General features: G+C 48.0%; 2 protein-coding genes across 3 annotated transcripts in view; both read left to right on the forward strand.

The window, feature by feature from the left end:
- The window catches only part of ATP2B2 (ATPase plasma membrane Ca2+ transporting 2), a 375124-nt gene extending 371753 nt beyond the window's left edge, over positions 1–3371 (forward strand). Inside the window, exon 26 of the mRNA XM_034996819.1 lies at positions 3053–3371. Within this exon, the coding sequence (XP_034852710.1) occupies positions 3053–3364 (312 nt within the window). The 3' untranslated portion in view covers positions 3365–3371. The remainder of the gene's footprint in view (positions 1–3052) is intronic.
- Positions 3372–10404: 7033 nt separating this feature from the next.
- Positions 10405–23981, forward strand: part of SEC13 (SEC13 homolog, nuclear pore and COPII coat complex component) — a 32548-nt gene continuing 18971 nt past the window's right edge. Inside the window, exons 1-5 of one of the 2 annotated variants that reach the window (XM_034998547.1) lie at positions 10405–10513; positions 13609–13653; positions 15853–15968; positions 18537–18688; positions 19268–19401. In XM_034998547.1, coding sequence (XP_034854438.1) covers positions 10511–10513; positions 13609–13653; positions 15853–15968; positions 18537–18688; positions 19268–19401 — 450 coding nt within the window. In that variant the 5' untranslated portion in view covers positions 10405–10510. The other variant, XM_034998548.1, reaches the window with a different exon arrangement.

The raw sequence follows: 23981 nt of genomic DNA on the forward strand, positions 1-23981 counted from the left end.
AGGGCGCGTCTCGTAAGGGAGAAATGAAGAAGGAAAGAAAAGAAAGCTATGCCTCTCATTAGCGTTTTGGTAACGAACTCAGTGCAATCTTGGGTTGGCGAGAAAATGGCTTGCTTCTGGGGTGGGGCCTAGACCTCTCCACTGTCTGAATATTCCATGTGTTTGTTTCCCTAGAGGGCTAGAGAACCCTGGAGACAGAGTTCAGCAAGAGAGAGTGAAATTAAAAGAGGTTGTGAGTCTTTAACCTTGAGCCTGAAATGAATGTGAATCAATCCCAGACTCTTGGCTTCCCTGAAGCCGGGTAAACATTCGAGTATGTCGAACCCGTCCCAGCCCAGGGCCGACACAATCCCTCAGAGCCGTCCGACAGGGGCGTGGGTCTCTTGTTCCCTTTGTGCTGATGAAACCACAATGTCTGAAATCCCAAAGGCCGGGTCCTTTCCCCTCTCCCCTCCCCCCATACCAAGTATAGTTCCAGCCCCAAAATCTCACTTTAGGGTAGGCAGGGATGGGAGGCGGAAGAGCTTTTTTTCTTCCCGTATTTTTTCATTTCAGCCGCGGAGAGAACCGAAGTGGACACTTGAGATGACCGTGGCGGGGTGTCCCGAAAAGTCTTGTCCCCACAGTCTTGTCCAGAGCAGTTCATTCTTTCTGTTGTCTCCATGCCAGGGGGAGGGCAAGGGGCCTGCATCTCATTGTGTGTCGTGCCCTCTGCATTTTCAGTCACATGACAGGGTCCCACCACCATCCCTCCTCCTCCACCACCTTATTGCAATTCAGCCTCAGCACATGCGGGTCACTAGGCTGGACAGTTACAATGACGATTATTCCCATTTTACAGATAAGAAAACTGAGGCCCATGACACCTTTTTGTTTGTTTGTTTCACTTAATCAAGGGTGTAATGGCCTGCTCATCAGGAGATCAGAATATTTAATAATCCCTACAGAGCCATGAACAGGGAATCCAGGGAGAAAGAGGCCTCAGAGCAGTCACATGGCTGTCACGGCGTCAGCAGGCTCTCTCTTGGCCCCTGATGCCTCTTATTTAAAGCATGATTCCAAGAAACAGGGCCTCCTGGAGTCCCCAGAACACAGCACATAAAAGGGAAACGGGACAGAGATGCTTTTGAGCAAACAAGGAAAAGTCAGAACGAGTAATGATGGCTGACAACCAAAGAGAGACACTTAAAAAAAAAAAAATCAAAACTCTGGGGTCTTACAAAAGACCAAAAGGATTACTGACCAACTTAACGTTACATTCTTCTCTGTGTACACTAAACCAAAAGGCAGAGGAGCATCTCATGTGCTTTAGAAACACTTCCCTTGGAAAAATAATAAAATAAACCCTGCGCTAGGACACTTAAAACCATCAGCCACAGTCATCTAGAAAATTCACTTCCATGGACAGGGCTTTCCCCACCTGTGCCCCACCAACAAGATACCCCTGGGTTTAGCTGAGAGTTCCACAGATCCTGGGACCACAAGGGCCTCCCCACAAGAACCCCGCTGGTCCTCTGCACCCCCCCCGCCCCCACAGGCCTGTGGTGTGGAGGCACCCACTGTTCTGCAGGGAGGGCCACTGAGGGCACCCTCGGTGCCACGGCCAACTTGGCTGGGGCTCTGCTCCTTGGACGCACCGAGGCTGCTTCGTATTCCCCCACGACTGCCTCCGCTCTGAGTTGGGGCTAGGAAGAGAGGAGCAAATACCTTTGTCCCAAGTCCCATCTGCCCCTTGAGACGACAGGCATGGCTTCCCCCTCCCAGGAGTCTGGAGAAAGGGACCACTCTCTCCAGCACGGGGGTCCTGTTCCTCTGTACCCCGTGAGGCAGGACAGAGGACAACCAGTGAGGCAGCGTGTCTTGCCCACGGTCAAGGCACCAAAAGTGGCAGAGCCTTTTTCAGACATGGGTCTCCCTGACTCCGAGTCCAGTGCTCCTTCCACTAGCCTGGAAGACTCGATGTCCAGCTTCCTTTCACACTCTTCGGAAAACCACGCATTCCAACTAAGACACAGAAAATGAAAGAATGTGCTTTTTTGTGGCTCGGGTCCACACCCTCCTAGAATCCCACCCAGGGCTGGGTTTGGCCATCTGATTCTGGCCTCCTTTTTGGGAGTTTTGTGTTTTCAAAGCACAAACAAGGAAATAAAATGCCCCAGGAAATAAGGGACCCCAAAGTCAACTCCAATGACTGGCCAGGGCTTTGAGTCTATACTCGAGTGTTTACCTCCCAAATGCATGAAGGAAAGAAACGTTGGGTACAAAGACCTCCGTTCACATTGTCCAGGCTTCCAAGTGTAGCCGTGTGTCTGTCTGTGTGTGCCGTGTGGTTCCTGACCCCTCACCATGGCATGCTCCCCGCCCCTGAATGTCGTCAGTCTGCCGGCTCCTCCGTGCTTTCTGGCCGCCTCAGCTCTGCACCCGGGAAAGCCCTGAGTTGGCTTTGGTTTGCCTTGCTGCCTTCAGTTTGATGTTCCTGTTCTCTGGCCCTCATGTGTCTTCTCTCATCCCGGCTCATCCAACTGTCTCTCCTTTCCGTTCCTTTTCTGTTTGTGACACGTTATCTGTTCCATGTTGTATGGTTTCTTAACTGCGTGTGGTTTTCTTAAGATTAATGTTCTAAAACTAGCTTCTCCTCCTTCCTCCTTTATTCCCACCTGGTCCTGCTCCCCTTCTGCATGGTTGAACTTGTGCTTTAAAGTTAACAAGGCTCAGTCTCTCACTAGGTCTGGGTGCCCGCCGGAGTGGACTATGCTTCCTCTAACCACTGTTTCCCACCATCTCTGTGATGGGGCTTGATTCCTCCTGTCCTAATACTGTAGTTCTGACCAAAACCAAAGCAGTTTTTAAAACCTCATGGATGCATATAACCTGAGCCCCCTCTTCCATTCTTCCCCTCCTGCCCATGCTCGTAACACCCAGCGACTGTGGATTCCAGCCGCCCGCTGTGCCCTAACCCCTCCCCCCACCCCTCCTCCGAGCGCCCCCCCCGCCTGGGCGCCCCCCCCCCCCACCCAGGGCAGTGCTTCTCACCCCTGTGCTTCCCTTACAGATTCGCGTCGTGAAGGCGTTCCGTAGCTCTCTCTATGAAGGTCTAGAAAAGCCTGAGTCTCGAACCTCCATCCATAATTTCATGGCTCACCCCGAATTCCGGATCGAAGATTCACAGCCCCACATCCCCCTTATTGACGACACTGACCTGGAAGAAGATGCCGCCCTCAAGCAGAACTCGAGCCCTCCGTCATCGCTCAACAAGAACAACAGCGCCATCGACAGCGGGATCAACCTAACAACCGACACAAGCAAATCAGCTACCTCTTCAAGTCCAGGGAGCCCCATCCACAGCCTGGAGACGTCGCTTTAGCTGAGGACCCCACCGCCACCCACCCACCCCCGGGCCCCACCCATCCAGGCACCCAGCTCACCCAAGCAGCAAGGAGCAACAACAGGAAACCAAATACTGGCAAGAAAACCAACATTTCCACCCAACAGACCCTTTTTCTGGCTGCGATGCTGTTTGAACTCTTTTACACTTTGAGGCAAGGGGCGGGATCTCCCGGGGGGGGGGGGGGGGGGGTCTCGGGGGGGGGGGGTTTTTCCCAAAAAAGCCCTTCCTGGCTCCCGCCCAAACACGGACCAGCCGTGCACCCGCCAGGCCACCACGTCCCCTGCATGAATGTACTGTACACTTCCAGTCCTCCCCTTGTTTGGTTTTGGGGGGGTCGGGGAGGGTTTTTTGTTTGTTTTCTTAGGCGGGAACTGCAGACAGACTCTTTTCTGAGACTCTTTATCCAATCCACTGGTCTGTGAGTTTTTGAAATGCTTGCGCAGCATGGTCTCAGTTGTATAGGTTAATTTAACAACTTTTTGAAACTGCAGAGCTTAACTCACCTAGTAAATTTGCACCAACGGAACCGAAGAACTTCACAGACACTCACGAGGTTATATCCATTTCTTTGTATCTATATCAACGTATACTTTTCCAAGACTGTATACGTCCATATAGATAGGTATATATATATGTATATATATATATATACATATATATACACACACACACACACACACACGGATATATAAAGTTTTTTTTGCCGGCATGTTGCCTTGTTTCCGCTTAAATTGCTCTATTTTAACTTATTTATGTCCTAAAACAAGAATGTAATTTGTTTACAAACCTGTAGATAACGTCTTTGGCTATTTGTACAGTTTAAGAACACTGGCGGCCGAGATGTTATATAAACAGCTCAGCCCAACAGACACTTCCCTGGATTGCATCCTTGATGTTTTACAATAGCCATGCTCTGATTTTTGCCTGCTGTTTCCATTCAATTATGTCACTACCGCGGGAGGCTCAGGCAGAAGCCAAATGCTACCGAGGAGGAGTATCCATCGGAGGGCTTAACACCATGCTCCGTAGACACAGGGAGAGGAAGAGAGAAGGCTTCCTAGGTTCGCAGCACTAACAGCGGGCCTGGCCCGGGGGTGATGGGGTCCGCCCAGCTCTGGTCGAAGACTTTTCTCTCGATGAAACTCGCTTGAGTTTACTAAGAGCATTTCAAAAAGAGGTTCTCTTTGGCACTGTCTGGGCAGAGGTTGAGGTAGTGTTGCAATATTATAAATGCTACTCTGTTGATTTTTTCTTTTTTTTAGGAATTTAGAGGTTTATTTACTTATAAATTGCAGCGTATGAGCTGTTGGCATACTGGATGAGGATCATTATGGCTTGCTGCTTTTATTTTTATTTTTGAAGAAGAATAGCCTTTTTCTCTGCACTATTTAGATCCGAACGAACCTTATGATGTGTATATTGAGATGTATTCAGTGTGATTTTTAAACCAAATTGTCTTCCTGTAGTCGCAGTATATACTGTAGCCTTTTGACAGCAAGTCTTGCTTTCCCCGACAGAAAGCCATTCTGAAACCCTACAGTATCACAGGTGAGAAAAGGTGGTTATTTTTCCCCCAAGACAATAACAGCACTAGTAATCCCACTTAATGAGAGCTTATTTAATTGTACGTCAGCCTCTTAACTGCTAAGCACTTTGTGGGTATCAGCTTTTTTCATAAAAGAACTTTTGTATTTAATACAAAGTTTGCTTTGAGACTTTTCAGCATACAATCTTTTTCCATAAACTTGTACAGTGCAAAAGACATTTTGAATACCATGATCGATGACGTCCCATGCTTTGAGGAAAACCAAACACTTTCCACCTCGCTTGCAAAATTCATTCCTCATACTGACCCCTTCCCACGGTTGCTCTGTGTCAGCTCAGCCCTTCCCTTCTCCAGGCCCAGAGAATTCTTCCACAAACAAGATGAGAGCCACTCGGGAAAAGAGCCATAGTCAGCTGGGAGGGCCTACGGCTGGGTGGCTGTGAAGGAACCTGAGGCTTTGGGATCCCAAGTCAGCCCATCCCACCTGGCAAAACCTTCCTAGAAGGAGGACCTTCTGTGTGCGAGAGCATCATCTGAATGTCGTGAAGGAATCTCTCTGAATGTACCCAGCAGAGGAAACTGCATCCCCAAAGGGGTGACCAGCCCTCAGATGTGCTTATTGGATTCCAATACAAACACCGCCAAAAGCCAGCCCGTTGTTCTCCTGCTGAGAAAGTAAAGACCTGCACATGTGAAAAAACCTGGAGCAGCTTTGGAACGTGGTATTTTTTGTAGTTTCCTTTCTCAAGGTTTTCCATCTCCCCACCTTCTTGGTTCCAGTCCTGTGTCCATGACCTCATTCCCCGACAGCAGGAAAGCTGAGCTTGCCCACCACGCTCCCTGTTCATTCGGAGCCGGGACACAGGGAAGACAGGAGCGCCTTCTCTGAGCGGATAGCCTAGTTTAGGGAACAGGGAGCAGTGGAAGTGACCGAGGACACCCGACCTCAGTGTTGGTCTTTTCTTGTCGGGAATGATGGATGCTTACACACAAACACACACACACACACACACACACAGAGGAAATGATTGGTTTGTCAAAACTCACTGTAGTACATAAAGCTTGCACTCTGCGTCCTATATCTAGCAGCATGGGGTACGTTTGGCAGTTCACCCCATTAGGGGGTCAATAATTTATGACCATTCATCTGTTTTTATGAATTTTTTTATCTAGACAATAATTGTAAATAAAGAACTCACCGTCTCTGTTCATTTAATACTATGCAATGGTTATGCTTTCAATTGCTGACTCTTCTTACTCCTGCAGCGTGGTTCTGAAATGTCTGTGGTTTAAAAAAAAAGGCAAAAAACCAACATCAAACAGAACACAGTAAATATATACTCTGTAATGTATATATATGTTTTTCCAGTTTGGGACTGCACCATCCACTTAGCTTCTTCTCTGTCCTCTGGACAAGGGCTCCAGGAGAAGATAGCAGATTAATTCTGAGGTCTAAGCTCAGCGACTTGTCTCCCCTCAACAGATGAGAGAAGAGCAGGGGGCCCATTCAGTGACCCCTGGGGCTGGAGAATCGCCCACCTTTGGAGGTGGGCAGGGAGGAATATTTCCTCCCTGTGACTCAGGCAGCGCTTTCCCTAACTCTGAAGCAGCCTCCGTTGCTCCCGCCGACCCCTCACCATGGCCCCTCGCCCCCCTGTCCCAACCAGAACACAGAGTAGACAAGAGGGAGGGTGCCCTGCTTTTGAGACCAGACCAATGAAAATGGCGGTACTGGGCCAGGGACTCTGGACCCGTCTCATCCTGGGTAGCCTGCTTATTGAATAGCTGCTCTTTTCCCAACCATGCTGAAATGCCATCTGTACCACATACTGATAGCTTATATAGATTCGGGTCTATTTCTGGAATTTCTCTTCTGTTCCCGTATCTGGGTGTCTCATCTGGTACCAGCCATACAGTTCTAATTACTGTTGCTTTATATAATGTTTTATCATGTGGAGGAGGGATAAGTACGCTTCCCTCTTTTTCTTTTTTTAACAAAATGTCCTGGTTATTGTCTCACAGCTAATCTTTTAAGTAAACTTTAAAATGTTGCCAAGTCTTCCACCCCTGCCCTTCCCCCACCCAAGGGCCCTGTCATTCTATGTGCAAAGGGCTTCCTTTCTGCCACTGTAAGTACCGTTCACTCAGGGTCACTAGATAGAGTGAAACAAAGATAGGAGAAACTAGACAGGAGAAACAAAAAGAGCATCCTAAATTTGGGGGGAAGCCAGAAGCCAGAAGTTCCTCCCACCATCTCACCTGTACCCTAAGCAAGGGTGTCACCAGGAGAGGCCACCAAGCTCCCCACCCCAATCTCAGTTTGGGACCCAAAGTCACCCACCGTGGTTATGCTGGGGTGGACCCCCCATCTGCCCCAGTCCAGAAGAGGAAGAGGGCTCTCTCCCACACCTGGAGCTACCAGATTTGTGTGGCCCAGTTGTTTTTATTTCTAATTCTCCTCATGAAGAAACCTTTATTCCTATCTCCCTTTCTGGAACTGCCTTTTTTTTTTTTGGCAGGGGTGGGAGGGGTCACTTCTTGTTCTTTATTCAAAGTTTTTTCAGTGGTTGTGTGATAGGTCCTTTGAGATGCAGCAATTTCTTTCCTGGACCTTCACACCACCCTGACCCCCCCAACCCATTCATGCTCTACTTATGGGAAGCTGTCAGCTGGGTGTACTGTGACATGCCTCCCACCCTAAACTCTCTCCATAGTGTCTGAGACCCCATTAGAAGATGGGAGGGGTGCGTTTCTTGAAGGCTTCGGGTCTTCCAGAGCCAAGGCCTATCAAACAACAGCAGAAAATCCCCAGGTCTTTTCCAAGTTCTAAAGCAAGCTCTCCTGATGTGATGTAGAGATCCTACTCAACCAAGTAGAGGGAAGGGGGTCCCAGGCCCTGGGCATCAGCCATCACCCCCTCCACCAAAAACAAGACCTTTGAGGCTGCTCTGGGACCTTCTCAGCCCCCTAAGTCTGTTTTGTAATGCCTGTGGTGCTCTCCCTCCGGACCTTTCCTCTTGGGGGTTGCCACACTTTGCTAACTCTTGTGTGCACATATTTTATAACAGAGTAGCGAGGAAATGGTGCCGCTCCAGCTTCCACAAGCTGCCCGGGCTCTGGGGGGGGCTCTGGGACAATCGGGGCTGGGAAGTGACTGTGCTCTTATTGTACACTCTTTATTTCTCTGTATCTCTGGCTTGTGCTCTTTGTAATTAATGGGATTTGTCTGCCTTTTCAACACTATCCTGAGCAATAACAATAAATGCACACGTGGAAACGCAGACACGGTACACATCACAAGGCCTTTTTCCGCAGGACACCTGGGTCCCCGCCCTCCGTGGATTTGAACTTGGGAAAACGGAGTCCCTGAGAGGGAAAGGCACTTTGTCCAAGGGTGCACAGCTCGGTGGGTGGTCTCTCTCCTTCCACCACATCACATCTTTCAAACTTCCACCACTTAAGGGAGCAAGTTTTACCTGCCATAAGTCATTAACCTTCCATGAGGAACTGTGGGCAGTCCCAAAGAGCAAGACTTTGGGAGAAGAGGCCTCAGGAGGAAGAGGAAGAGATTTGGAGACAGTGGGTCGGGGAGGTAGGGGCACATATTGGGGAAAGCTAAGAATGGTGTGATTTGGGGTCTAGGATCAACTGGAGGGAGGTAATAGGACAAAAGATGTAGGTGGCATCCCTTACTGGCAAGGGGGGAAGCAGAGGGGAGCCTGGCATCCGAAGAATCTGAACTTTGCAAACCTCTACTGAGCATCAGCAGAAAACAAGAATGTGCCCAAACCAAGAAACTATCTCAATGTTGGCTCAAAGGTTGAGGGTTGTGCACGTGCATCTTCACACACACACACACTCATGCACGCACGCACATACACTAAAGGCCAACCCTTGTCAGGGAGAACTGATCTTCAGATTAAGCACCATATAGGTCCATCCAAGTTCTAAACGGTTTCACCTCCCAGAGTCCATTTACTCCCAACATCAACGTTGCTTCCGCGTAGGTATTCTAATTCCCACTTAACAGAAGAGGAGACCGCAGCTCAGAGAGATGAAGGGTACACCCAGCTAGAAAGGAGAAGATACAGTAGTGCTCCCAGCAGTCTTGATACCAGAATTGGCACTTGAAACCTCTATATTATGGTACCTTTCAGTTCCCCCAGCAGATATCTTAATGAATAAGATACAGTTGCATTGCTTATCCCAAATCCCCAATCTCTCCAACTTCAATGCCTATACCAGGGAATTCCTTGAATAACAACTATGCCCCATGCATTATATTTGTATTATATCAAAAATGTCACTGTCCCTGTTTCCTACTTGAGAAAAGCAAGGCTCAGAGAGAAGTGATGCACCAGAGAATCAATGGTGCAGCTACAGATGGAAGGCCAGGGTTTGTCCCTTGAAGAACAGCAGACCCAAGAGCCCCACCCACTTTGTCCCCTGCTCCACTTTAAGTGCCGCCCCCCAACATCCCTGCAATATTTCTCCATTAGAGGGGAATAATCTTGAAAGCTGGGGCAGGGGTGGAAGGGTGAGTTGCTGTCTGGAGGCCCAGCCCTTAACTCTGTAAGACCCCACACCCTTGGCCCCCTCTCCCAAGCTCGTTGATGGTCTAGGTCTATCACACTCTCTGAACCTTAACATCATCCCTCCAGCAGTGACCATCTCCAGCTAGGTTTCTTCCGTCCAGTGTCGGAGAGAAACTGAGGGACTGTGACTTGCTCAAGGGGAGCCTAGGCTCCACCCTAGGTCCCCGGACTCCTTAACACCAGGAGGGGTCCAGGTCTGCCAGACCATGCGTGTGTGGCTGAGGGGAGCTCCCAGGCCCCGTCCAGCAGTACAGCATTCTCCGTGTGCTTGTGGAAAGCCCGGGACTTAGGGGCTGGGGCCACTGGGGTTTGGGTCCTCGGTTCTAGCTGCAGGAGCCTAGCTAAGATCCCACCCTGCCTGGGGTTTCTACCTCACAGGATCCCAGGACTGTGGGGAAGGGGCAGTTTGGAGGCATTGGGTCCCACGGCGTGGAGAGGGCAGGGTGAGAGGGCTCAGCCTCTGGTAGCTGGCATTCCCTGGCCTTCTCTGGCCCTGGTCCCAGCTTTGGGTCCTGAGGAGGGACTAACAACGAGGAAGCAAGCACTAGGACCGGTCGGTCTGCCCACTACCCAAAAAATTGCTCATCCTACAATGTTCATCCTAAGGCCGGTCGCACCCAGAACCGCAGGCAGGCGGGTGAAGCTGTAGCTATGAATCCTTCCTTTCGTGTAGAGATCTCAGCAAAAGGAGAGAAGATGGGCTAGAGCTTCCGATTTCAAAAGCCCCGGGATCAGTCTTGCCACGGAAACGGGAGCCCCACCCCTTTGGTCTCCCGCAGTCGGCACACGGAAGGGGAGGGGCCTTGGGAGGGCGGGGCGCCGCCCGGGGTGCCGCCCCGGAAAGGCTCGGAACTTTCGTGCGAGCGGACCGCGTTGCCACCCGGCTACTCCAGCTCCACCGCCCGGCGCCGGAAGTGAGCTGTTTCGGGGCGCCGCCGGGAGCTGCCACGTCCGAGGCCGGGAGCTGCTGCTGTCGCAGCCATGGTGAGTGTGGGGACCGGGGACGCGGCCCTCTCCCGGCTTCCTTGACCGTGCCAAGGTTCAAGCCCCGGGCTGGGGCCGTTCAGCTCCCCTCCGCCGCTTCGGGGTTTGCGGGGTTCTGGCTCTGCCCCTCGGAACATTTCGGAATGGGAGGTCAGAGGGCGGCCGCGGAACCTCTTGGAACTCTGCGGGCCGCGCCGCTGCCGCGCCTCTCGCTCCTATTTCTTCCTCTTCCTCCAACAATTGAAAACAAAACCCAGAACACCGTAGAAGCTACTGTACCCTGAGCCCTTCGTAAGTTCCAGGCGTTGTTCATAATCTCAGCCTGCTAACAGCCCCGCAAAATAGGTGCTGCTATTATCGACACTTTACAAATGAGGAAGCTTGAGGTTCGGAGAGGTGAAGCCTTTTCCACTACTAGTTAAGTGGCAGAACTGAGATTCGAACCCTCTTAACCACTCCCTTCTACCACCTACCACTTCTCCCAGCAGAGATGTAATGTGGACATAGGCGTAGGGCCCCGAAGTATGATGGGCAATTCAAGAAACTGATGTAAGGATGAGCTAAATTGCTCTAAAGGTAGGGACTCGGGTTTTTAAGTCTCTGTGGTATCCAGTATACAGTCATTCCACATTTACTCATTGAGTGAATGACTGAATGGTAACTAATGAATAAAAGTGCGTGAAGTGAAAAAAGCCCAGAGTAGGGGTTCAGGTAGCCAGTGCTTTCAGGAAAATGGGTGTGCCTGGGGTTTTGAGGGAACCTGGATGAACCAGAAGTCAGGACACTGGGTTTAGTTCTTGCCCTGCAGGATTTGAAATTACTCATCTCTTTAGGCCCCTGATTCTTCCACTGCTGAGTAGATAGAATCTCTTATGCTCTGATACTCAGCTCTCTCTAAATGAAATTTTAACTCTTCAACCAATTCTGAAGAGCTGAATGTTTTAAGGGCTGACTCTTACTACTTAACAAGGACCAGGGGCACCTGGGTTGCTCAGTCGTTAAGCATCTGCCTTCTGCTCAGGTCATGATCCCAGGGTCCTGGGATCGAGCCCCGCATCGGGCTCCCTGCTCTGCAGGAAGCCTGCTTCTCCCTCTCCCACTCTTCCTGCTTGTGTTTCCTCTCTCACTGTGTCTCTCTCTGTCAAATAAATAAATAACTTTAAAAAAAAAAAAAAAAAGGAGCAGACAACGTGGGGGGCTGGGGGGGGGGGGGGGGGGGAGGGGATCTTTAAAAAAAAAAAAAATGTTCAGAAGTATGATTCAACATCCAGGCTGGTGCATGAGAGTGGTTAAAAATACATGCTAGTTATCCTTAAGGCCCTTTGGTGACTTGGAATGAAACTACCAGGAAACTTTTCCTGACTCTGCTTAGCCCTTGGCCGTTGATTTAGGGAATTCAGTGTAACAGCTACTTTATGTTCTAGATAGGCAGCGTAGTGGAGTGGAAAGCTTTGTGAGCTGAGAATTAACAGGTGGGGCTCTTTTTCTGGCTCCTCCTTTAACCAGCTCTGTCACTTCGGCAAGTGCTCCCTCTTCTCTGGACTCCTTCAGTTCCTTAGTTATCAGACCGCTCCAATTAGTTTTGCCCTTTGTCCTTCCCGGTGCACATGTGAAAGCACTTTGGGTAACCTAGACAGCTTGGCAAGAGTAGGAGACGCTTCTCTTTATCTTGCCTCTGCAGACCTTGGAGGTCCACTTATTAGGAAGTCTCAAAATTGATGAGAGAACCTGTGCTTACTTGATAAGTACCTTTTGAACTGCTTTGCACCTGTCCTCTTCCAGTGTCCACCTTTCTGAAAAGTCAAGTCAGACTTTATACCTGCAGGGCTTGTGCTGGAAAAAGATGAAATGGGGGAAGTGGTAAGAAATATCAGTTCCAAACTGAAACCTCCCTTTCAACTCTTTTCTATCCCCAGAATTTAAAAAGAATAGTGGTTGAGCAAAGTAAAACTGTTTTTGTTCATTTACTTATTCATTCAGCAAGCAGTCACTGAGTTCCTTTTGGTTGCAAAGCACTGTGCAGGGTGATTTGAAAAGATCAGAACTGTGGATGACACAGACCCTGGATCCAAGGAGCTCACCTTCTGGTTGAGAGAAGAAAGGGTGTAAAGTGTTGTAGACATTCAGTGCTTCAGATATTCAGAGGAGTCCAGCTGGTTGGGGAATCTGGGAATCTTCAAGAAGGGGGGGCATACGGTGATGGGTATTAAGGAGAACACTTATGCAGCTGGCCGGTTAGCTCAGTTGGTTAGAGCATGGTGCTGATAAGAACACTTATAGCATGGAGCACTGTTACACGCAAACAGTGAATCATGGAACACTGCATCAAAAACTAATGATGTAGGGAATGGTGACTAACATAACATAATAAAATAAAATTTAAAAAAGGCGGGGAGCATAATTTGAGCTGGACCTCCTAGAGTGAGTGGGAGGGTGATGACCATGGCATCTCTGTTCCAGCCCCATAAGCTGCTCAGCCCTGGATCCCAGTAGGTGACAGCCTAGGATCTGTCATAGGTGGTGGACCAGGGAGCAGTCCCCCTTGAATCAGTTCTCCAGGTCTTAGGTATTAACTCTGATATGCCCAAAACTGCCTGTGAGATCAGAAGCCCTGTCATCCAGGACAGGAACAACAGCCATAGATCCCCCAGCGTCCCTTTTCACCCTAAAAGTGGTGAAGACTGGTTGCCATTCTCCCCTCTTTGCTCATGTTATTCCCTCTGCTTGGACTATACTTTTTTTTTTTTTCCCCTGTGCCACCTGGCAAATTCCTCATCATCTAAGCCTCAGTTCATGTCTCCTACCACCACCAGCTCCTCAGGCCGCTATAGTACATGTAAACTTCTGTTAAAGTACTTATCTTTCCATGTTAGGGTTACTTCTGTACAAGATTTTCGGGGGCAAGAATACTTAATTTATGTCTATATCTCCGGTCCCTGGCACGGTGCTTAGCAAAAAGGAGGTACTTAAAGTAAATGTTTAATGAGTGAACGAACAAATGCAGTCAAGAACCCTGGTAATGACTGGTAGTTTTAATAAGATGATTGCATTCTAACTGCCATCTGTTCATTTACCAACTGTATCTTTGGTTCTAGGTGTCAGTAATTAACACTGTGGACACCTCCCATGAGGACATGATTGTAAGTATTCCTTGAGCCTTCCCTTTTGGGCTATAGCTATGGGCATTTCAGTGCAGGGGAAACATTTCTGTTGATCATTCATGAATCCAGTGTGGCTTTGCACCCTTGAGTCAGGCTGTGGCCTCAACATATGGTCAGTCTCCCAGCAATGCCTGCCATGTTGGCAGGGCTGGGGCATTCTGGTCACTCTCTGGTAGGAGGAACCTAGGAATGGTTTATGGCTCAAGTCCCTCAGTCTCCAGGCCAACAAAGTAACCTGCTCTGGGATGTAGGCTAAGCCAGTGTGAAACTTTTGACAGTAGTCTCTTCCCACCTGCCTTCCCCATGCTGCCACTGCTTAGCCCCTTTGGAAGGGGGGCTGAAAGAAGAGAGAATGGGAAGGTAACTTAGTACAAGGGCAAAGAGCAGGCACAGTGAAAGCCCAGAGCAGAGCCAGGTAGGACCACCACAGACAGTGGGCCAGGCAAAGCCCTTTGAACCAGAAGTCATTAACTCAGGGCGTTTCCTGAGAGATAAATACGGGGCTCAGTATCAGAGGACAGGGCGGTGGGAGAAGGTCCAGAGGTTAAAGTCCCTAGCAGCAAAGATGCAGACTCTGCTTCATGCAGGGCCAAGCAGTCCAGGCAGCCTTTGAGCAAGACTCTGGTCAGTCAGCTTACAGCATTTCATCTCAGGGCTCCTGCCCACCAGTGGTTGCTTTTCATCTTCTGAGAGGTGGCCTGGTCTCAAGTTGTATATGTTTCCTGAATACAGTCATTTAACCACACCTTCTTGGAGACAGTGTGGTAGCTTGGGTAAGAAAATCCAATCTGAGACTCCCTAGCCAATTCCTGAACTCTTCCTGAGCCGGCCTTGATTTCCTCATAGCTAAAATGGAAAAAATAATGGATATGCTACCTACTTGTGTAGTTTGGGTTTGAGAAACAGATGAGGCAAAATAGCAACAGCTGATGTCTGCATGTTCACTAAGTGTCAGACCCCATGCCATATACTTTCATTCAGTGTCTCAGTGAACCTTCATAACAACCCTTAAAGTAGATGCCACCATTAGCCCCATTTAAAAAGAAGGAAACTGAGGTTCGAGGAAATTACATCATTTTTTCCAGACAGCAGGGTAAGGTAAGGAGGTAGGATTTAAATCTTTTAGGTACTGGGCCTTACTTCCTCCTAAAGTGTGTGGCAGCACTCTGCAGGAGAAGTACCTAAGAAATCTAAACACTTGCAGTGCATCTCTTCCAAGAAGCCAAGACCTAGCATAGTGGGGGGGTTGACTTCCAAAGAAGAGTCAGGATGTTTTTCTCAGGGAGGTGAGGAAGGAATGTTGAAGCAAACAGAATGACTGCTTCTGTTGAAAGGATGTCAGTTGTTCCTGAGTACCAAAAGAGTGACAGCTGATAGTTCCTGACAGCCCCAAGGTGAGACAGCTGAGGAAGGTGCCACCTGTTGGAATAGGCAGCAAAGAGGAAGGACCAGGATGTGCAGTGGGACAGCAGGCCTTGAGGCTCAGAGGAACAAGATAGACAAGAGCTGTAGGCAGAGACCGGCCCTAGGTCTACATGGCCAATCAGCATCGAGAAGGTTGGCTCATCAGTGGTGGGACTAGTGACATTTAAGGCATGGGTGGAGAGTCTGGGGTACTGGACATACTACTAGGAAAAAGGTCTAGTAAAAATCCAGGAACAAAGGTCCACAAAGGATCTAGGGCCATGGGTGGAGGAAGGAGCCCAAGCCAGATGTGCATTGTGGAGGACCTCACTGGGCCCTCCGGGCCCTCAGAGGCTGCTCCTCTGCATCAGCGTTAGCCCCAGGGTCTGGGGCTGAGCTGAACCTGCAGCTCACAGTAGCCCACAGAGCCTCAGAACATGGTGGGGCCTGAGGAAGGAAGAAGAAAAAGGAGGCTAGCTAGCCACTGTTTCGTCTCCCATACCCACCATACAGAATAGGATTGGAAACGGCTTCCCCTGTGTATGTAAAGGGTCTGAAAGCAGCTAGGTATGGTTTTTTTTGTCCCTTTCAGAATGACATGGCCTGTCTTGAGAAATGGAATGTCGAGATGCTAGCTTGTTGCCTGATAGTGATGCTGCTTTGAGGTTAGATTAATTTCAGGTGAACTCTGGTCCAAACTAGATTCTGTCCTGGTGACTCCCCCACTCCCATCCACCCAGCCTGCAGGCTTCCCAAGCTATCCTCCCTTTGCAGCACGATGCCCAGATGGACTACTATGGCACCCGCCTAGCAACCTGCTCATCAGACAGGTCTGTCAAAATCTTCGATGTGCGAAATGGAGGACAGATCCTCATTGCCGACCTCAGGGGGTGAGTGCAGCCAAGTCTGGGTGAGGTTCTCAGAATGGTTGGGTTTCTCAGACATGGCAGGAAAAGCTGAGAACCCAGATCAGAGGAGCCCCACAGTGCATTTAGCAGAGAGGACACACCGGTCCCAGCCAGGCAGCTGTCCTCAGCAGGATGAATCCCAACTTGGCTTCCCAAAAACCCACCAGAAGACCTTGGGTAAGAGTCAGTCTACCTCTCGAAGACTTCATCTGCTCACCCTCACAGTGGGGTGTTGCTGCCTCCTCCCGGGTAGAGCCTGTTCACAGCATGTCTTCAGTAGCTACTGCTGCTTTTAAAAGTGGGAAAGAACTTTTTGGTTTTTTGGTTGTTTTTTTTTTTAAGTTTAGCCAACATGATCTAAAGTGTCACTCAAAGGCAACAATGTAAGAATAATGTTAATGTAATAAAAAGAAGAAGAATGTTAATATAAGAATGCATTAGTAATTACATAAGTCCTATAATTTTGCCTATTTGCATGCCCACGGCAGATACTCAGTGAATATTTACAAATGTTTGCTTTCCCCTCTCCCTGCAAGATTCTTGAGATCCTGGCTCATTTTTATGGCTACCCCTCTACTGCTTTCCCCCAGCCCACTGCCTTTCAAATAAATAGGAGTTCTTAACCTGGGTTCCACAGATCTCCGAGGGTTCTGTGGATAGAATTCAGGGGCTGGTGAACTGGGGCTGAGAAAAAAAATCACATCTTTATTGTCAGTGACTCAGCTAGTTAGCATTTCCTTCAATGATGGATGTAGGCCAGAAACGACAGTAGTATTCCGAGCACCTGGAACTTTGTTACCAGTAGAAGACACAGATATCTTCGTATCACATTCCAGCTACAGTTTTCTCAAAATAGCACTTAGGCTTATCACTACTTTGAAGTGAGAGTGGTTATTAGACCTGCCACTAGAGCTTGTTAGTTAAGGTGCTAACAGAGAAGCACATGTATCACCATATTATAAATCCGTCTTTAACATTTTAAATACATATTAGTGTATTTCATTATAATTGGCTTTCCTTTATAATCCTAGCTCCATGTGTTGTAGCCATTATTCTGAGAAGGGACCAAAGCCTTCAGCAGACTGCACAGGAGAAATTAAGAGCCCTGACAAGTAGGAGCTCGGTACACGGTTGTTAACTGAATTAAGGCATAACTAAGTAGCCATTTGGGGAGAGGGGTGTAGAAGTCCCCCTCTCCCTGAGTGTCAAAAATGGAGTGACTGAGGGGTCAGATGCTACTGGCCCTGTGCAGCCTGCTGCCGGCCCTGCCAGAGGAGGTCACACCTGCCCTGTTTTTCTTAACACTGAAAAGATGTGCACTGTCAGAGGGATAAAAAATTCACACCCCCTTCTTTTTTTGCCTCAGTTTAATATACTTTTTTTTTTAATATATATTTTTTTAAGATTTTATTTATCAGAGAGACAGAGGCAGGCAGAGGGAGAAGCAGGCCCCTTGCTGAGCAAGGAGGCCGATGTGGGACTGAGCTGAAGGCAGACGCTTAACCGACCACCCAGGCGTCCCTTTTTGCCTCAGTTTAAACTATTGCTAGGTGCAGGACATTTTCGTCTCCTGAGAGTTTCCCTGGCAGCTCCTTTGTGAGGCCTGGGTATTGTCCCAGCCGGAGGGAGGAGGACACTTTTGAGTGTCTGCAGCCCTGGGTTGGAGGAGTGAACAGGGAGCAGCAATACCAGCTGACAGGCATGAATAATTTTTTCTTTTCTTGTGCCCAGCACTGTTCCAGGCTTTTTATGTGAGTTATCACCTATATTTCCCCTCATGAGCACACTGTGAAAGAAGTCTTGCTGATATCTCCGTTAGGAGACTAAGCCATAGAAAGGACGTGGCCCATGCCTAAAGTCAAACAGCTAGAGAATGGGAGTGGGGGTGAAAGAGCTGGGACCGTCACCTGTCTGCCGTGTCACTTCTTGTGTGCTGGGTGCCCACCCTTGCCTGGGCCTGAGAGACGGCCCCAGTACAGAGCCCAGCACCGGGTCTGTGCTCAGATAGTACTCACCAGGGGAATGCATAAAGATCAGAGGAGCAGAGGAGAGACCTGACCTTAAAGTAAGAGAATAGTAGCGAACATGAAACAGTGCCTGCTCGAAAAGGTAACCCATCTGGAAGGATGAGTAGCGATTCACTCTACACATACCTCCTGAGCACTTGCGGTGCGAAGCCTGCATTGACCGGTGCGCAGATGAATAGGCCGAGAGGCTTCTCCTGAGGACGGCCCGTGTAGGTGGTGCTGGCTGCAGTGCAGGTCAGGGGAGGGAGGGGCCTGTCAGCTCGGGACAGAGAGGCTCAGAGTCCTGGTTTGTTCTCAAGGCCTCTGTGACGTCTGGGCCTCAGGATCTTCAGTGCCCAACAAAGGTCTCTTTTGGCAGTGACTTCCTATAGCTCTCCCTTCTGAAATTCTCAGGCAGCTCTGTCCTGAGATGCTGTATCTGCCTACCAAGAACGCCATTCAGGTCCATCCAGGGTAGTGGCTGGCAGAGCACTGCAGGTTCCTGTGACCCATCTGAGCAGCCTCTGACCCTGTCCCCTTGTAGTCATGAGGGTCCTGTGTGGCAAGTGGCCTGGGCCCACCCCATGTATGGCAACATCCTGGCATCCTGCTCCTATGACCGGAAAGTCATTATCTGGAAGGAGGAGAATGGCACCTGGGAGAAGACGCACGAGCACACAGGACACGACTCCTCAGGTACAGTGAGTGTGGTAGGAGCAGGTGGGCGGGGCCTTGTTGCCTGGCTGCCACTCCCATGCCCTTCCCCTCGTGATGCTCCTCGTTTGTCCCTTGGGTTTGGTTGGCTTTTCTGTCATCTGTCCACAGCAGAGGTAAGGCCCTGAGACCTAAAGCCAGTCTAAAGCGAAATAAGGAAAAAACAACACAGTGAGGTGTGTGTTTGGTTTTTTTTAATTTTATTCGTTTTAAGTACTGGCCTTTATTTTCAGATTATTGTCTACCTTTTTTCCTAGTTTTATTAATTTATTTTTACTAACGTATGGTGTTATATTGGTTTCAGGTATATATTATGATTCATATTTCTATCCATTACTCCATGCTCATTACAGTAAGCGTACTCTTAATCCCCTTTATCTGTTTCATCTCATCCTACTTTTTGTTAAGGTTTTTGAAATTATGATATTCATAGGTGATAGGTTTTTAAAATCTCGTTATCTTCCTCCTGGTGATCCCTGCAATTTTTTATTTTAAAAATTTAGTAAAATGGTAAACCTGGGAAATCAAAGTCGGCTAACTATGCCTCTCTCCGTCCTGCAGTAAACTCTGTGTGCTGGGCCCCCCATGACTATGGCCTAATATTGGCCTGTGGGAGCTCGGATGGGGCCATCTCCCTGCTGACATACACCGGAGAGGGCCAGTGGGAAGTGAAGAAGATCAACAATGCTCACACTGTAAGTCCAGACCTTGCTGTGTGTGGAGGGTAGCTCTGCGGCCTTGCCATGTGTCTCCTGGAGACTCCCTAGAGAGGTGGCAGGAGTAGTGTCACTGCTGTGCAAGGGGCTGGGGAGGGAACGATGCTCAGACATGCTTGGTGGGTCAGTTTCGAGCCTCTTTAGCCTGAAGCCAGACAGACACTGCATCCAGGGAGGCCAGGCTGTACCAGCCTCATTCAGCACAGGGCAGGGGGTTGGCACGGGTTCCTCCTTGCAGGCTCCCAGATCGGGGAGGGTCAGGGCATTGGCAAGGTGGCAGCAGCAGCCTGTCTCCCTGCCACCTTTGCTGTGGACACTTCAAGTTGACATGCTTGCAGTGGTCATTGAGACCCCCTAGAACTGAGTGGCGTTATAAAGAGAGCATCATAGGAATTCAGTTCCTTGCACTTCCAGTCATTAGATGCTGAAATAGTCAAGAAAGCACTATGGACAGGAAATATCTCACAGCACTTGAGCCCCCACTGTGTGTCAGTCATGTAATCCTCACAAATGTCTGTAAATGAAAGAAGAAACTACCAAATGTACAGACTTGCAAGGTAAGCAGTCCTGTTCCCATTTTATGATGAGACAGATGAGGTTCAGAAAAAGTAAATGACTTAGAGAAGGTCCTGTGCCGGGGTTAGAGTCCAGAATCTGTGTGCCTTCTCACTAGACAACAGTTCCAGCTTTGGTGGCCCCAGATACTTCTGAAATCTACCCAGATGGAAACTTAGTAGCTCCCCAGCTTGACACTGTACTTATGTACTTCTCAAATTCAGGGGATCCACAGCCTGTGCAGCCCCTAAGACCCCAGGAGCCTATCTCAGAATCTTTACTTGAGGTGCTCAGATTCCCATCTACTGACTGACTTGCCGACATGAATAGGCTGAGAGGCTTCTGGGAAGATGTTGGGGAGTGGCATCACAGCTTTTCAGTCTTTCCTCATCTCTCCATAAAAACCCACAGAGCAGCTAGATAGCACAGCCAAAACCTCATGAACATTTTGAGCAAAACTAAGTAACAAGGTATTTCCACAAACTCCAAAATAGAAGCAGAGAGGAATAAACCAGCAACAACCACAAGACTGCATGGTATTGGTATCTGAGCAGGAGGAAGCAATGGGGTGCCTTCTAGCAGATCTGTGAAGGCAAGTACTGGCAAAATAGCCAGCAAGGATTCACTGGAAAGCATAGCTGGCCAGTTTTTTGTTGTTTTTGGGTTTTCTTTAAAGATTTTATTTATTTATTTGTCAGAGAAAGAGAGAGGCAGGCAGAGGGAGAAGCAGGCTCCCCGCTGAGCAATGAGTCCAATGCCGGACTCGATCCCAGGACCCTGGGATCATGACCTGAGCCGAAGGCAGCCACTTAAAACGACTGAGCCACCCAGGTGTCCCATAGCTGGTCAGTTTAAGAACAGCAGCTGAAACTAGGAGAAGTTTGGGGGTTTCTTTTGTTTTTAACCTTTTTTTTAAATTGATATACAATTGGGGCGCCTGGGTGGCTCAGTCGTTAAGCGTCTGCCTTCAGCTCGGCTCATAATTCCAGGGTCCTGGGATCGAGCCCCGCATCGGGCTCCCTGCTCGGCGGGAAGCCTGCTTCTCCCTCTGCCACTCCCCCTGCTTGTGTTCCCTCTCTCGCTGTGTCTCTCTCTTCAAATAAATAAATAAAATCTTTTTAAAAATAAATAAATAAATAAACTGATATACAATTGACTTATCATAAAATTCACCCTTTTTAAAGTGTACAATTCTGTAGGCTTTCGTATATTCACAAAGTTGTGCAGCTATCACTGTTCATTTTCAGAACTTTTTCATCACCGCAAAAAGAATCCTCATTAGCACTTCCTCTCCACTCTGCCCCCTACCTAGGCAGCCACCAATTTACTTTCTGTGTGGATTTGCCTATTCAGGACATTTCCTCTGAGTGGGATCCTACAACACAGGCATACCTTGGAGCTGTTGTGGGTTGGTTCCAGACCACTGCAATAAAGGGAATCAGGAATTTTTTGGTTTCCCAGTGCATATAAAAGTTACATTTACACTTACAGTCTTTTAGGTGCAATCATAGCATTGGGTCTAAAAAACAGTGTATGTACTTTAATTAAAATTTACTTTATTGCTGAAAAATGCTAAGAATTGTCTCAGTGGTCACCGAGTTGTAATACTTTTTTACTGGTGGAGGGTCTTGCCTCAGTGTTTGGCTGCTGACTGATCGTGGTATTTGAAGGCTGGGTGGCAGTGATAATTTCTTAAAATAAGACAGCACTGAAGTTTCACACATCAGTTGACTCTTCCTTTCACAGACGATTTCTCTATAACGTGCAATGCTGTTTGATAGCATTTGACCCACACTAGAACTTTTAAAATTGGAGTCCATCCTCTCAAACCCTGCTGCTGCTTTGTCAACTAAATGTATGTAATATTCTAAATCTTTTGTTGTCATTTCAACAGTCTTCACAGCATCTTCAGCAGAGTAGATTCCATCTCAAGAGACCACTTTCTTTGCTCATATATAAGAAGCAGTTCCTCATCTTGTCAGAGTTTGATCATGAGATCACAGCAATTCAGTCACATCTTCAGGCTCCACTTCTAATTCTAGTTCCCTTTCCACCACATCCATAGTCACTTCCTCCCCTGAAGTCTTGAACCCCTCATAGTCATCCATGAGGGTGGGAATCAACTTCTGTTTGTGTTGATATTTTGGCCTCTTCCATGAACCATAAATGTTCTTAATGACATCTAGAATGGTGAATCCTTTCCAGAAGGTTTTCACTTTACTTTGCCCGGATCCATCAGAGGAATCACTATGGCAGTTATAATCATATTATAATAATAATTAAATAATAGGACTTCAGAGTAGAAATTACTCCTTAATCCATGGAAATTGCTGAATGGATGTTGTGTTAGCTGGCATGAAATTGATATTAATCTCGTACGTCTCCATCAGAGCTCTTGGGTGACCAGGTACATTGTCAGCGAGCAGTAACATTTTAAAGGAATCTTTGAGTAGTAGGTCTCAAGAGTGGGCTTAAGATACCCAGTAAACCGCATTGTAAACAGATGTGCTGTCATCCAGGCTTTGTTGTTCCATTTATACATCACAGGCATAGTAGATTTAGCATAATTCTTAAGGACCCTACCATTTTCTGGATGGTAAATGAGCACTGGCTTCAACTTCAAGTCACCAGCTGCATTAGTCCCTAACAAGAGAGTCAGTCTGTCCTTTGAAGCTTTAAAGCCAGGCAAGTCCTAGATGGCATCTTCCAATAGAAGGCCATTTCATCTATGTTGAAAATCTGTTGTTTAGTGTAACCAGCTTCATTAATGATCTCAGCACGATCTCCTGGATAACTTGCTGCTGCTTCTATATTAGCACTTACTGCTTCACCTTGCTCTTTTATGGAGACGGCTTCTTTCCTTCACCCTCATGAACCACCTCTGCTAGCTTCACACTTCCCTTCTGCAGCTTCCTCACCTCTCTCCGCCTTCACAGAATTAGAGAGAGTTAGGGCCTTGCTCCCCATTAGGCTCTGGCTAAGAGAATGTTGTGGCTGGTGTTCTCTTCTCTCCAGACCTTCTCCTGCCTTCTCCATATCAGCATTCAGGTTGTTACACTCTCTTATCATTTGTGTGTTCACTGGAGTAGCACTTTTCATTTCCTTCAAGAACTTTTCCTTTGGGGGCACCTGGGTGGCTAGGTCGGTTAAGCGTCTGCCTTCAGCTTGGGTCATGATCTCAGGGTCCTGGGATCGAGCCCCACATCAGGCTCCCTGCTCGGCGGGAGGCCTGCTTCTCCCTCTCCCACTCCCTCTGCTTATGTTCCCTCTCTCGCTGTCTCTCTCTCTGTCAAATAAATAAAATCTTTAAAAAATTTTAAAGAATAGCTTATATATGTACAAAAATAAAGGTAAAAATGATGAAGGGATAGAATATGACTGTAAAGATGAATATTATAAAAGATTTTATAAAAGGAATTGATAAGTTGGTTGAAAAAAGAAAGAAGAGAAATTAAAAAAAAAGGGAGAGAATGTGATCAGGCAGGAGACTAGAACAAAGCCATACACTAGAGACTTAGGGTATATTTTGGTCTGTTAGAAGAAACTGTGTCCCAAAATTTTAAAGAGAGAACAACTTAGATATATACAAAAAATAAGGTTAACTACAATGAAGGGATAGAATATGACTCTAAAAATGAAAAATAAAAAAGATTTTTTAAAAAGGGATTGATAAGATGTTGGTTGAAAAAGGGAAAAAGAAAAATTCAAAAAAAGAAAAAGAAAATTAAAAAAATTAACTTTGAAAGACTAAAGAATCATGGTAAAAAAAAGCCATGAATTCTATGTGCAGTATTCCCCTAGCGCTGGAGTTCTGCCGTTCTCATGGATCGGTAAACTTGGTCTTGGCTGGCTGTTCTTGCTGATCTTCTGGGGAGGGGCCTGTTGCCATGGTTTCCAAATGTCTTTGCCGGAGGCGGAATTGCCCCACCCTTGCCCCCTCCCAGCTAAGTAATCTGCTCGGGTTTGCTCTTGGGAGTTTTTGTTCCCTGCAAGCTTTCCCTTCA

This window comes from Mirounga leonina, unplaced genomic scaffold (assembly GCF_011800145.1).
Source record: "Mirounga leonina isolate KUSES-001 unplaced genomic scaffold, KU_Mleo_1.0 Mir_94, whole genome shotgun sequence".
NCBI classification, from domain to species: domain Eukaryota; kingdom Metazoa; phylum Chordata; class Mammalia; order Carnivora; family Phocidae; genus Mirounga; species Mirounga leonina.